Source organism: Lissotriton vulgaris, chromosome 1_1 (assembly GCF_964263255.1).
Source record: "Lissotriton vulgaris chromosome 1_1, aLisVul1.2, whole genome shotgun sequence".
Classification (NCBI taxonomy): domain Eukaryota; kingdom Metazoa; phylum Chordata; class Amphibia; order Caudata; family Salamandridae; genus Lissotriton; species Lissotriton vulgaris.
This window is the reverse complement of record NC_141685.1, coordinates 533,515,742-533,531,141: the sequence shown is the minus strand read 5'-3', so window position 1 is coordinate 533,531,141 and position 15,400 is coordinate 533,515,742. Positions and strand designations below refer to the sequence as shown.

The following is a 15,400-nucleotide window of genomic DNA, read 5'->3' as shown; positions in this document are numbered from 1 at the left end:
GGAACAATCTGTTTCAAGTATCCTGAGAGCTTCAGATTGGCTACGGGTTCCCATATTTGCACACACAGGTTTTAGCCATTTACGTCTGGGGGACGAATACAGTGGACAACAGAACAAGAGATGGGAAATGTGCTCAGTTTGTTCATTACAATGGTGACAGTGTTCATCCCATGCTGGGGACCAATGCTTCTTGAAGATATTCACCGGGAGTGTACCTATGCGAAATTGAAAATAAAGTTTTCTATTGTATGGTTTTTCGATAACATCCCAAAAAGATTCGCATGAGGGGTACATTTTTATATCTAAGAAGCGAGATGTTAGGCTTGTACTTGTACCATCACTAAACATTGTAAGATATACCATTTCCCAATATAATTCTTTCAGCTTTGCTTTCGTAGGGAAGCAGGTGACATCTTTATTGTCCCATAGATAACCCAATTTCAGTTTTATAAGGAGTCCCCGGAGCTCTTTTAACCATGGGATACTATGGAAGCGGTCGAACTTGATGACATCCATCAAGGCCGCCGCATAGTGACTTAGTTCTGGGGTCACCATAATCCGTCTCCAATATAGAAGGGGCCGTAGCCTCGCTATGTCCTCTATATCTTTTCTTCCCAGATCCAATTTTAATGGAATTGTGGGTGTGCTTTGGGGAACCATCACAATCCCTCGTAGGAATCTGTTTTCTGCTCGGCCCAGTTCTCTCAAATTAGAAAACCCCCATAATTCAGAGCCATATAAACATGCCCCCAGTACTTTCATGGAATAAATTTCCAACACACAATTTACTGGCTTTGTTAGCGAGCTACGATGTTTTAGGCTAATTGCGCCTGCTAGCTGCCTAAACTTTAGTAAAGTTGTGTTTATGTGTGATTTCCAGCTCATGTTTTCTTGGAGGGTGATGCCTAGGTAAGAGAAAGAGTCCACCCTTTCTAGGGGTGTACCTTTATATTTTATTACACCTTTAAAGGTGGACTGCTGGTTGAGGCACATGAATTTTGTTTTAGTGGTATTCAGTTCAAGGCCCCTCCCATCACAAAACTCACCAAAGGCATCAACCACTTTTTGAAGACCACTGGGGGTGCGGGAAAGTAAGAGCGTGTCGTCCGCGAACATGAGGACGGGGACACGAGAGCCTGCAATTACTGGGGCGTCACTAGCAATCTTCTCTAGATGTTCAACAATACCATTTATATAGATTGAGAAGAGAGTCGGCGCTAGGACACACCCTTGTCTCACCCCACGTTCTACCGGGAAGGGATCAGTTACTTCTCCTTGCTTGCCCCACCTTATTCTAGCAAAGTTATTTTCGTGGAGACGAACAAGAAGTGTAAGCAATTCCTGGCTTAAGCCTACGTCCGCCAGGGTCTGCCAGAGTTTCTCTCTGGGGACCAAGTCGAAAGCGGCTTTTAGGTCCACAAAGACTGCATACAATGTCCCCTTCTTTAAAGTAACGTTTCTCCAATAGATGGTTAAAAAGTGGAGGACTTGATCAACGCTACTAGTTAAAGGGCGAAACCCAGCTTGGTAGGATGATAAAATATTCTTTTCATTAATCCATTGCTGCAGTTTATTCTGGACTAATCGACCCATTAGTTTCTGCGCTGTATCAATCAGACTAATGGGTCTATAGTTTTTAGCCAGGGTTCTATCACCTTTCTTGAATATGGGAATGATTTCGGCTCCCTTCCATGAGGCAGGCACTTTCCCTCCCATTGCCACCGCATTAGCCAGCATTGTAAAATAGCTACACCAGGACTTCCGATCCGATAAAAATATATCAGCTGGAATTCCGTCCATACCTGGGGCTCTATACTTACCTATCTGCACTTACCTTCACAATAATTTTGGTCCTCAATAGTTTTCACACAATATTCTGTCCACACGATAATTTTGCAATCTACATTCTATCAGACATCCAATCTCACTGTAAACATTGGTAGTGTAAACAATAGGTCTTCAACAACATATAACTAAAAGCTGTCTGTAAGCAGGACCTAAGATGTCCTTCGTATGGGCATTTAAAGGCTGCATGCTTCTGTTACATAACAGGCCTCCTTCAATGCTAAAAATGATGTCCATTGAACATGTAGGAGCCAGGCATGTGGCCTGCTCTGTCAACATATACTGATGTCTTCCGCATACTTCATCTATATGCTTTCACCATGTATTTATATTTATTCCAAATGTAATCCCCTTGTAATTACTGCAATGCAAACGCTGTGAAGCGCTCTGAAACCTTTGAGTCAAGTTCGTGCTATACAAAACTTGATAAATACATAAATATTTATAAAGCCAGTGACTGTGCAAATGACAAATAGCTTTCCATCAAAATAACACATCATATTTGCAAATCAACAACGTGTGCTTTATCTTGATTGTGCGCAAATATGTAAAGCCATATTTGTGCTATTCTTATTTATACATCTATTATGAATCGATTCTATACTTCAGTACTCCAAAACAATTGACTTTTTTAAAGATCTTATGGAACAGAGGGCTCTCTATTTTTTAAATATAAGAAATATGCCTTATAACAGTGTGCCCATACAGGTGTCAGAATGTGTCAGTGAGGTACCACTCGCTCTATTTTGTGATCTATAGATAGATTTGTTTGAAAACATTTTAGCGATTGAATCTAACTTGGACTTTGTGTGTTTAACTTTTCAGCACCTTGTTGCCCTGGAGACGTGAGTCCAGCGTATGTATCCGGTGACACTCTTGAGATTGTCTGGTCTCCTGTCCGAGGCGCTGAAATGTACGAAACCAAAGCAGTGCATGGAACCAACGTCATCCTCTGTAATGACACATCAACAGTGTGCGCTCTCTCAGCATTAGAGTGCGACACCACGTACAACGTCACAGTGTACTCCTTTAGCGACATCCGGGGCAGTAACACCTCGTGCCCATCGAGATACGCGACAACAGGTACAATCGTTATACAGTGTTTCTTCATGAGTTTGTTCCCCGATACTAGATGGTATCCATGTAGTTTAAACTTTAAAAAAACACAGAGAATCTGTCAGTGATTTCAAGTCAACAGGTCTGCAAACACTCTTTCATTAAGACACAAGCATGTACTGGTATGTAAAAATTGGTCCTGTTCGTATTCTGTGATACTGTGCAACCTGCACCTTAATACCTGGCTCAAATGTGCATGCATGCATCATTAGTGCACATGCACTGCAGTAACAAGTATAGTCCAAGAAATTACCAGTGATCCCTCAGTGGTGTTCTGAAGTGTATTACCATCGCAAGCATATCATCATGCCAGACGGCCTGCAGAAACTTTACTTCAGGAGAGGGGGTTCTTTTGCACTTTGGAATCTATATTTGCACAAATAAAATGGGTTGCAATTAAAGAAAATAATAAGTTCCCACCCACACAGGGGTATTTTTGAATGTGCTTACATTCATTTCAGTTAGAAGTTGAACTTTTTTTTACCTAATTCCAACAGCATCAACAGGGCATTGGGCAATTTTCAGATGTCTGAGCGAATATGCAGTATGGAACACTTGGGTTCTGTAAAGGCTTCTTAACGTATGGTGGTCAATGGGATGGAGGACCAGGCGTCACACCTGAAGGAGTTCAAGAAATAATCAATGGAAAAATAAGTATTACTTTACCTTGATGATTTTCTCTGACAAATCTTGTTCAGTCAGGAGATGAAAAGAAATAAATGGGTAGCAGATTTAAAATGATTCCTGCATTATACACCTACCTGCTCCCCCTGAAGCATGTTTTTTGTTAAAGGACAGATTAGCCAGATGATCATCTTAAATTATAATGGAAACCGGGTGATACTTGGTGGTATCTAACTTAAGATGGTGTTCTAGCAAAAGTGGCTTATTCATATGTTTTGAATATGTCCAAAATAACTTCATTTTGCCAATGAGGTCATCGAAAGACAAAGCTGGTAGTAGGAGAACTCTTGCTGCACTAGTAATCCCACTGGATTCAGAGAAAACCTAGTCTTGTAGGTTTTAGATGTGTTAACTTTTGCTAAAAGTCTTAGAGTGCTGAATGTGAAATAGGAAACCATCTACTTAAACACGGATTAAGGATCTTGTTTCATTGGCTGACTTGGAGACGGCATCTTACAAAAATGATAAAGTAATTCTAAAATGTTTGAGGATGTGTAAATCTATGGTTACTCGTAATATGGCATTTTAATTGCAGGAGGTTTATTTGTTAGATCTTGCCTACGGTGTGCGTGCCTCTCCTCTCTTTGCTTTGTTTCCCATAACCCTCCTAATCTTTCTCTTTTACTTAGTTTCATCTCTAAATGCTGATTTAAAAAAAAAACATCTTTATGGGACAAACTGTTATGAAACTAGTGATGGTGACTTAGGATTGTAGAAATGTGTCAAAACTTTATTATTTCATTGTAATAGTTTTTTCTTAATGTAAATACATACTGTAACTAACAAACATTTTCTTTCTTAAAAATGTTTTAAAAACTGAATTTCATTGCACAGTTTCACATCTCTTTTTATGCAATTGCACAGCTTGATTTTATTGAATCATTGTATTCACATAAATGTGTTTTAGGTAATGACATTTGTTATCTTTTATAGCCCCTTGCAGTCCTGAAATATTAAACATTACAACAACTGATACGTCCTCCTTTGACGTCTACTGGGAGTCCAGCAATGATGCTGCCACGTATCTTGTGACTGCAAGAGGGGATGAAGGAACGTGGAACTGCACCAGCTCTGGGATCTCCTGCACACTGGCCGGTCTCCCATGTGGATGCATGTTTGTGGTCCATGTTGTTGCGAGTTCTCCATCAGGACTGAGCTTACCCAGCTATGCTGTTCCTTTAGAAACAGGTGTGTGGGCATTGTCAATCCATGAAGCAAACAGTTGCAACACAATATATAGAAATGCAATATTGCAAAGTGTAATGAATCTCCAGGAAGATGGAATAGAATTCCATAGGACAATATGTTTTGGGTAAACAATCTAATTCCTTAATAAAGAGCTTAGGAAGTGATTCTCCAAGATTTGTATAAGATGGTTAAACAAAGTGCTTAAGCAAAGGCGTTTAGGTTTTAGCTGCATGTCAGTAGTATGCTGAGACAATAAAAGTTTTCTGCGATATATTTTGTCAGTAGACAAGAGTCTAGAAATGAATTATGTTCCATAGTCAAGAGAGCTTTATTGAGTCTCTGATCAGACGTAGTTTTCAGTTTCTTTCTTGCAGATTTGATGGGGTAAATGATGTGACATTCCCCTGTGTCTGCTCTTCTTCTATTTCATACACCTACATTCACTACTGCAAAAAATGTACCATACTGGTGGATATTCTGTTGTTCGAATCTCCATCTGCACACATAAACATCTTCAGATCTTCTGAATGAGGAGCTGTGAAAAAAGTTCTATTGATTTTTTAGTGCTTCTAGGTTGGACTTTGGGTCGTAAAAAAGTGTGAATCTGTTCCAGTAAATTGCTGATTGCTGCAGTCTATTTGACAGTATTCACCAATCTCAAAATTGCACCGAGTAATTCTGAGGTTTGCACCCCGATACACAGTACTGTGTTCAGTGCTTTGGAATTTGATCTGCCTTAAACAAAGCATTTGACAATAATAAGCCCCAGTGTTCTTTTCTATAAAGCTTCACCCTTCCCCTCAGCCATGAAAATATATTTATGTCCCTTTTGATGATCATTGATCTGTCGCTCTCTGACCCCCATGTGAGTCAATGCATATCACCTGGTCATAACCCCCAGTGAGGCTTTGCCAGCCTTGAAATGTTTCTACACTTTCTTCCTCGTCAGAAGTCCATTTACATATTGGACACCTCGCAAACTCTTGTAGACAACCCCCACTCTAACGTTCCCTACCACAAAATCCCATGACTGCTCAGCCTTTGATCTATCTTCAACACAATCAATGTGTATATTATTGGCAGCAGACATACCTTGAAAGGTAGAACAAATATGCAGGGTGAACTCCTAAGGCACCTTAAAACAGGTGAAAGATTACAGCAATTGGTTCCGTTTTCTGATCGATCTAATAAACATTTTGGTATTAGAACTATATGTATACACCTGGTCAGCAGATAACATTGCTCGATGGATGACAGCAAGTCATATCATCTGCTAAAACTAATGACAAATGAATGAATAAATCCTATGAAAGTGGGTTTTTACTAGTGGTTCGATCATTGCTCTGTTGATTGAGATTTACTGTTTCTCAGGCAAATCCTACCGATATGGATCACCTGATCTCAGCGACGACTCATTCATATATTGTAGCCCATTGGACCTGCCACTAACCGTCTAATAATTGTAACTCTTCTCTTTTAACCCTTGCTCCTGTAAGAAGCCATCCAATACTATAATATCAATTACAAGGCTATCTATTTATGAGATGCTCTGGACACAGAGCATTTTGGGTGGCATTGAGCTGTGCTATGTAGACTTTCTATTGTGTGACTATGTTCTTGGGATGCACTAAGTACCATCTTAATTCAAATGTCAATAATCTTTGAGTGTCTGTACAATATTCTCATAGTAAAAACATGTGTATTCAGCTGTTTATTAGGGAGCACCCACAGGCCCAGATGCTGTGCTGGGGTGGATAATGCTAACAGTGATTTGATTTCTTTTCCCCCCTAAAGCTCCCTGCTGCCCTACTGATCTGCAAGCAGTTCAAGTTACTCAGGCCATGACCAATGTCAGCTGGTCAACTGCGTTGGGTGCACAGACCTACACGACAATGCTGGAATCGTCAAAAGGCCAGGCTAAGTGCACCACCCTCCAGAACCACTGCCTTCTGGGCTGTATCACGTGTAGCAGCAACTACTCCGTGTCGTTGGAAGCCATCAGCGAAACAGGACTCAAGTCTGTGTGCACGTATCAAGGCTACTCCTCAAGTAAGAAAAGGAAAGCAATGTCCACATGTTCTGTACTATCTTTTGTTCCTTTAAGAAAGGCTTCATGTTAAAAAATGTTCTTTTGAATTTTTCATTTAAAGTGATAATACGTTTATTTATCTTTATCTGCCACATATTGCGTAGTCAATTATTTGCACAACGTTAGACAATTAAGCATTTGAGAAATATGTTACAATTTTTAGACAACAGTGAATCATGTGCTAAATAGTCGTACTCTTTGTGTACACATGTACTCTACTACAAGGCCATTGCATGGAAGCAGGCTGTCAGGATGTTCTGTTGTTGTAAAATGATGGTACATCAGTGGTAAGTCACACAGATTTTTCTAGGCAGTTCTGCCATTTTACACTAACTGACTTATTTGCTCAATTTGAATACGGTGGGAAAATATATAGATGCAGACATGCACTTTGATATTTCTGTGACTTCTGTAAAAATTATAATTCATCCAAAAGGATTTGGTAAACTACTGAATTGGTCTAATACAAAAAAACTAATACGACTTTTTCTGTGTCACAACCCCACAGAGTAAAATATGTTCCCTTTAGTGAGAATATTCCATTCTCATTGTTTGTGTTTATAAAGTGCAATCACTAAAACATTCAAGAATGAAATTAAAATGGTGTAGATTAAAATATAAACAAAATAAGCATGAACGATATTGTAGAGTTGGGAAGAAGAGGTTAAGAGGTACACCTTTAGAGGGAGACCAAAGGAATGAAAGCAGTGGAGTGGTAGCAGGATGAGGACATTTTAAGGCTCATGGGCTAGCAGGTAAAAAAATAATCAAAATGAGATTGAAAGCCTGTAGGGCCACTGAGTGGGGAGTCTAATTTGGGACGTAAAACGTAAATTACATCCACTTTTGATTAGCGTAGAAAGTTAAGGGGCAGTGGGGCTGAGTCCAATGATACACTTAAACGTGATACACAGAAAGTAAACGAGAAGCTGAATGCTAGATTGGGAGCAAGGAGAGAGAAGAAATTGAAGGAGATGTATGGGTGAGGAGAACTACGCGAACAAGAAGTTGGTTAAAGGAGTTAAGCAGTGGGGCTGAGGGAGAGCAAGAAGAATGAGAAATCAGTACCCCAAAAGAGAGAAAATAAGAACGATAACATTATTTCATAGCATGGAAAGTCAAGAAGTGGAACATTGTAAAAATGATATGATGCTAAAATCTGAAAGTGTTTGCGAGACAGAACATGTGAATTGAGAAGAAAAAAGAATAACACTTTAACCCTAATTGTGTGTGACAGTAGAAAGTGAGAAGCAAATAACCATAAGAGCAACACAGTCATGAGGAAAGAAAACAAACACAATTTCAGACAGAAATGGTGTCATTAACTTTTATCAGAAGAAAAATAAGTGGAGGTCTGGAAAGCTTTCAGCATAGAGGAAACAGGAAAGATTCAAAAAGAGATTAATGAAGCAAGGGGCTGTTAGAGACACAAGGGAAGCAAGGCAAATTACATAGCGTAGCAAAATCTAATAGAGGAGAGGAAAATACTTAGAGGACACAAAATGTGAGGAGAAACCAGAAATGGGGTAAAACTGGTACCAGCATTTCATCAGAAACAGTACAGAGTTTCCATCAAATATGACATTTTGATGGATAGCTGCAATAATTTAAGGGGGATTTTATTACTGCTTTCCCATCTATGACTAAATATGGTCTCTTCACCCAGAGGTTCAGTAGAGCACATTAAGACTATTAGGGGATTTTATATGAGGTTGAGTTATAATTCTAGAACAGGTGACAGAAATCTTCAGGGCCAGTTTGCCTTTGGTACATTCTGAATGCTCCATAACCTATACACGGCTCCCATTTCTTCACCTGATTGTCTTGTCATTCTTCTATTTTCAAGGTGCCTGCTGCCCGTTGGGTGTGAGGCTCTACAGACTGTCCAGTAATGGAATACGAGTGAACTGGCGGGCCTCAGCCGAGCAAGGCCAGTATAGTGCAGACCTTTATGGATCGAAAGGCAATTTCACATGCTCCCCCAGCCTCGATTCCAGTTACTGTGATGTTACAAATATACCCTGCGGGGACGTGTACACCGTGGTAGTCGCACCAATAGATGATGATGGTTTGAAGCTTACGTTCTGTCCCAAAAAGATATATTCAGGTAACCAAATATTTATGGAATAATATGTCTGAAAGAACGTGTGATGCACTGACTACCACTCCTGCCATTTTTTTTCTTACTTTTATTTTATATTATGATATCCTGTTTAATCATCTCATAGTAACGTATGATTATTACTTAATAATTTATCAACATGTTCATTTTTCTTCATTTTTACATTAATTGCGCTGTGCCAACTCACTCCACTCACTACTCAGAGTTATATCTAGTTTTCCTGATCATAGACAGTCCCCATTATCGGTCGCATGATTATTTTCATTATTACCCCTGATCAAAAAAAACTATTTCCTCATTAACTATGGCCATCTTCTTCCTCCTCTTTTCTTCTTCAAAATGCTTGAGACGCTTTTCTTTAGCACGTTGCCCACTTTGCTACTACCAATTTCTTAAGCCTCTCAAGACAGGTGGTTCCCAAGTCCTGAACTTTCTCACCACACCTAGGCCTGTGTCTACTGAACCCTCTTGACTGATGTGTAACCTTTGCTATGTTTGTTCAAAAATCTCAAAAAGATGCTGTGTATAGTCTTGGTTTCATATCATGTTACTTTCCTGTTTCACTTCCTGCAGAGAGAACTACTCCTGTTAAAATGTAATGCAACCTCTCTGACTCTGGACCAATCACTCCACCAGTTGACTTCACTCATGGTTCTGTTTTTAACCCTTTCATTGTCTCTGCAGTGCTCCCTTACACCTAATCCTACTTTGCCTGTTCCTACAACCTATTTCCTAAAGTCTCTCCTTTATTAAGCGGCATAATGTGGTCCTGCAGCTCCTGCGGCACAGGGGGGGGCCTCTACCCTTCAGGGTGCCCCAAAGTTTCAGAGGCCCCCATTCAGCCAAAGGCCAATGAATATCTGTCAGATATGGGAGACTCGGGTGCCCCTCTTCACATTCTCCCAGGGAGATGCCCATAATTTTGTGTTACATCACTGCCTTTATTACATATCTCCAGCAACAAATGACCAAATGTTTCACTGATATTTGTCACTAAATGCAACTGCATACCTTGTACTGAACTCTGTCAAAACAGAAACCATATAACATTATTCACCGATAGCCCATAAAACAACACAGCTCCCATGCCAACTCGCCTCCACAAACGCAATCTCCTCAGGCAAAGACATGAGGTGCTACTTTGTCAGTGAGTTCCACCTGCATCGACACAACAGGCATAGCTGCTCATTTCCATCTACTCAACACCCCAGAGGTCTGTCCTCATCTCACACTTCACTAGCCCTAAACCCCAGTAAACATCAGGAGGCAAAACCTCAGTAATTGCTTACTTGTCTGCCTTCAAGACTACTACTTTTTAATGGTAGAGAAGATCCTCCACTATTCCATGAGGACCATGTTTTACTCTCTTCTGCTTTAGCCTCACTGCCCCTTCCTGAGAGTAGTCTGGTTGAGACACAACAAAGCGCTGTAACTTCTTCACCTGTATTTCAAAGTCAGCCGATTTCCTATTCCTTTCATCTTTCTCAAACCATCTCACTATTCTACAGTTGTTTCTTAGAATACTGTTAGAAAAAATATCACCTGACAGAAATGTGGTCTCCTAACATAGTCTTCAAAAATGTGTCCCTATTGGGTGCAGAAGTTATATTTTTTCAAACAATATTTAGGACACAATAATTCTGTCAGACAAAATATTGGTTCCAATATTCTCGTACCCTAAACTCCAAGCCAGCCAGACTTCACTAACAGAGAACCCAGCCGACCACTCTAGAAATCGACTCCTTTATCCCTATAATAAGTGTCTCAGCACAGACAGTGCCTGTTCACTTCCGACTGTTTATGCTTCTGCTCGCCTCACAAGTAGTCCACAAGAAACACATCTTTCTACGCTACTCAAGCAGCCATGTGTTATGCTTTTATCATACGAATTACTAGACCCACTGATATGCACGATGTTTTATTGGCAAATACTGTTTTTCTACTAATTTTTTAACGGTGCAAAATATTCATAATTTTTATTTCTATTGCCTTTTAGTCACATGCTCTGGGAGTTCTGTTGGAATGGGTAAGAGAAATATAATGCTCTTTTTACATATAAAAGCAATAGAGGAACTATGGTCTATTTTTCGAATTTTTCTTGTTGTTGATTCCAAACCATGGGGCTGCACTTTAATAGAATATGACACCTTCGCATGTACTGAGTAGTAACCCTTCAAGTACATAGAAGACGCAAAATGTGGTAAAATTTTTATAACATTCTTTAAAATGTGGGTGCGTTTGGATACAGGAGTTGCTGCTGGGCCATATTACAAAGGAGAACGTTTAAGATGAGAATTACAAGCCACAAACCCTCAACAGCTGATATTATGAACAAGAAGTCCAGGGTGATGTCCCATGTATGTTGAGATCACACCAACTCTGAGACAAAAGCAAAACTAAAAACCGGGAATCAAAAAAATAAAATAAAAACTTACCTTCTCGCCGCTTCCTCGCCTCCGTAGTCCTCCCTCGCTCTGCCTTACTGGAAGCATACCCATGCGACCAGTCAGCCAATCACAACGCTGCCTTAGCAGAATTGTGATTGGTAGGACCGCAGTGTTTCGGTGCTCAGACGCTGACTGGGGGCCTAGGAATGTTCTCCATGTAGGCGGTAATGAAGCATGCATGGACAACATGCAAAGTGCGCAAGACTGTTTTGGGCGGCCCGAGAGGGTCGGCCAAGCAGTCACTGCGCACTTTTGGAGGGTGCTACCACTCCTCCACTGCCCCCGCCCCCTAACGCAAAGCAGGCAGAAGTAGGAGAAAATGATAATAACACAAGTTATTATCATTTTATTTTCCCTTGGTGTCACTGCAGAAAAGCAGTAGAGCGACGCTCCTCCACCTTAGCGGAGGAGCCGCCACTGCTCGCAGCCATTAAGCACTGTTAACATACTTAGTTGTTCGCAAATGCCCTTCACATTCTTATCATTTGTTGATCTGAAATGATTCACATTTATTTTCAATGATAAAAGGTGCTGGTCTCCTTAATGGCTATTAGTTGTGTAGTAGCTGCAAAAAACACTGAAATGAGCTCACAGGACTAACAAACGCAAATGAACCCCCGAAATGTTGACGGACAACCAATATCACCCATTGACAAAAAGACAATATAGAACCTGATTACGAAATTTACTTTTTCTAGATTTTTTTGTCCGGATCAGAAAGCTCAAATAAATGTACATTTTAACTATTTGTGTAAGGGAAGCAAAATAAACATGATCCGCGCTATTTGAAATGTAGTCGAATCTATTAAAGGGTGACCAGCTTGTGTCTGTCCACCTTAAGATGACACAGTAACTTATATCATGGCCCTCGGTTTCTCGCCAATCAATCAATACAGCATAACAATAAACTATCAGAAAAATGATCAGCAACAAACAAAACCTGATAACACGGTTATGATCAGCATACTTATTCCACAAATCGAACACTGGGCTTGAGTCTACTGGGCTTGAGTCCTGGCTTGGACTTCCTCATAGATCTTTTCCTGGGTCTAGCACAGGGCTGCTAAAATCATTGCTTTCTGGACCCAATACAGGACTGCTAAAAGTCATTGCAGGGACACAAGACTGCTAAACGTCATTGTTTACTGACACACAACTGCTAAAAGTCATTGTTTACTGACACACGACTGCTTAAAGTCATTGTTTCCTGATTATGACACAGGACTGCTAAAAGTCATTGCAGGAACACAAGACTGCTAAACGTCATTGTTTACTGACACACAAATGCTAAAAGTCATTGTTTACTGACACACGACTGCTAAAAGTCATTGTTTCCTGGATGTGATACAGGACAGCTAAATGTCACTGTTTCCCGGATCTGGCAAAGGCTGCTTGCTGTAAACCATTGTTTACTGACACAAGACTGCTAAAAGTAATTGTTTCCTGATTATGAAACAGGAGTGCTAAAAGTCATTGTTTAATGATTATGACACAAGACCGCGAAACGTCATTGTTTAGGGACACAGGACGGATAAACGTCATTGTTTCCAGACACAGGACTTCTAAAAGACGTTGTTTTGGCACACAGGACTGCTGAAAAAAATTGTTTTGCTGCATCTGACACAGGACAGCTAAATGTCATTGTTTCCCGGATGTGCTATGGGACTGCTTGGTATAAACCATTGTTTACTGACACAAAACAGCTAAAAGTCATTGTTTCCCGAATATGACACAGGGCTGCTTAAAGTCATTGCTTTCTGGATCTGTCAGTACTGCTATAAGCCATTGTTTACTGACACAGGACTGCTAAAAGTCATTGTTTCCTGGATCTAACACAGGGCTGTTAAAAGTAATTGTTTCCTGAATATGGCGCAGGACTGCTAAAAGTAATTTTTTCCCAGATCTGACACAGGACTGCTAAAAGTCATTTTTCCCCAGATCTGACACAGGACTGCTAAAAGTCATTTTTCCCCAGATCTGACACAGGACTGCTAAAAGTAATTTTCCCCCAGATCTGACGCAGGACTGCTAAAAGTCATTTTGTTCCCAGATCTGACACCGGACTAGTAAAAGTCATTTTTTCCCAGATCTGAAACAGGACTGCTAAAAGTCATTTTTCCCCAGATCTGACACAGGACTGCTAAAAGTCATTTTGTTCCCAGATCTGACACAGGACTGCTAAAAGTCATTTTTTCCCAGATCTGACACAGGACTGCTAAAAGTAATTTTGTTCCCAGATCTGACACAGGACTGCTAAAAGTAATTATTGGAAGTGCTTTGTAAACGTTCAGATCTCCACAGTTCTTAATCCTTCTTTTCTAAAACATCTTTTTAGTTTTGGACTAAATACCTGTCAATGCTAAATCAATGTTTTCTTTTAGTGATTTACAGGGGTAAGAGAAGTGCAGACTAACGTCCAAACTTTCATGCAAAAATCGGACCAGGTAAACAGGTAAGTTAACTTATATTACTTATACATAATAATTCTGTGAACAATACACATATGCTTGTATTAAAGTTTGTTAGTATGCCGTGATACACTATTGCTTTGTGAGTGATTTCTGCATCACAGAATTATTTCTCATTCATCTGTTGCCATATTTTGTCAGGGCCTTGTTTCGTGTGTGTGTGTGTGTGCACGCTTGAGTGCGTGTCCTTGTATGACAAATTTAGATATTTGATTAAGAGTGTTTTGGGAGTGTAACTTCCACTCACGAGGGTGCAGTACAGTTTTTCAGTCCGGCAGACTCCAAGCAGCCATCTTCTGTATATATTAATGCAGACTTATTTGTTTTTTTCGATGGGCCCAAGTAAAGGGGATTACTAAAGGAGAGATGCGACTGCACAAACGCGTTGCAAGCCATAACTTCTTCGGAAAGTTAGAAAAATAAAATGTTCTGAAAAACTTGTAAATGTTACAAACAGGCTTAATGGTGGGTGCCATCTGATGTGTGATAGAAAAAGCCGAGTCGATGACGATGCCTAGAATTTAGCTCAGCCAACTGGAGGGGGCAGGTTTCCGCCAATGAATGCCACCGTTTGGACGGATTTGTAATTGACAAAATTTCGTTTTTTCGGCTTCACTTTCAAAAAGTTCCAAAACATTCATTGCTGCAATAGCTCAAGAGGTGCCGGAATGGTTGTACTTCTGAATATCGACACCAACAACAATCGTGGTAGGAGAATATGGAGGGACGAATCTACGTACCTTGAATATATATCTACCACGTACGTGTATATCTATATGGAGGTAGTTAAAGAAAAACTAGACTGACTTACCTGTAAATCTAGACCTACTTACCTATCGATATTTAAAACTATATATTTTTTCGTTGATATTCTGACCCACTGATATGGTGAGTTCAATATACAGGGTGTACACCTGCCAGAATTACTTAAAGGTCCATACCGACTGCAGTAAATAAAGGTGGCTGTGTCCACAAATGGGGGCAATAAGGTCTCTTGACCAGGCTGGGCTCTACTTTCCTCAGATGGCAGGCACTGCAAGAACAACTCAGTTAAATGCTGTCCAGGTTGTGCTGATCTAAGTACATATATGTGTCCATGTGTGATGTCTGTGTGCATGGTGGCAATCAAGGGATTATTTATTTTTGCACCAAGTAATGTGGTACATGAGTGACGCCGGGCTCTCATGAAGATTTATGAAGCCACGCAAAGCCGCCTTGCATGCTCTGAGTGGCCTTATTCATCATAAGTAAGGCAACGCAGCACAAATCGTTGTGTCACCTTACTCTGCACCAGAAAACCGCTCTATGGGCGTTGTGATGGGTTTTCCCACACAACACACATGGGATTTGACGCTGCCCCAAAATGACTTACAGTCAGATTCATCAATGTCCCGATTTACGAGTCCTTAATAGCGAATATTAAGGATTCGCTATTAATGAC

General features: G+C 40.3%; 1 protein-coding gene across 1 annotated transcript in view; it reads left to right on the top strand.

The window, feature by feature from the left end:
• Positions 1–13,943, top strand: part of FNDC7 (fibronectin type III domain containing 7) — a 36,099-nt gene extending 22,156 nt beyond the window's left edge. The window contains exons 8-13 of the mRNA XM_086936314.1: positions 2,671–2,928; positions 4,579–4,833; positions 6,628–6,882; positions 8,769–9,029; positions 11,041–11,070; positions 13,873–13,943. Coding sequence (XP_086792440.1) covers positions 2,671–2,928; positions 4,579–4,833; positions 6,628–6,882; positions 8,769–9,029; positions 11,041–11,070; positions 13,873–13,904 — 1,091 coding nt within the window. The 3' untranslated portion in view covers positions 13,905–13,943. The remainder of the gene's footprint in view (positions 1–2,670; positions 2,929–4,578; positions 4,834–6,627; positions 6,883–8,768; positions 9,030–11,040; positions 11,071–13,872) is intronic.
• The last annotated feature ends 1,457 nt before the right edge of the window (positions 13,944–15,400 follow it).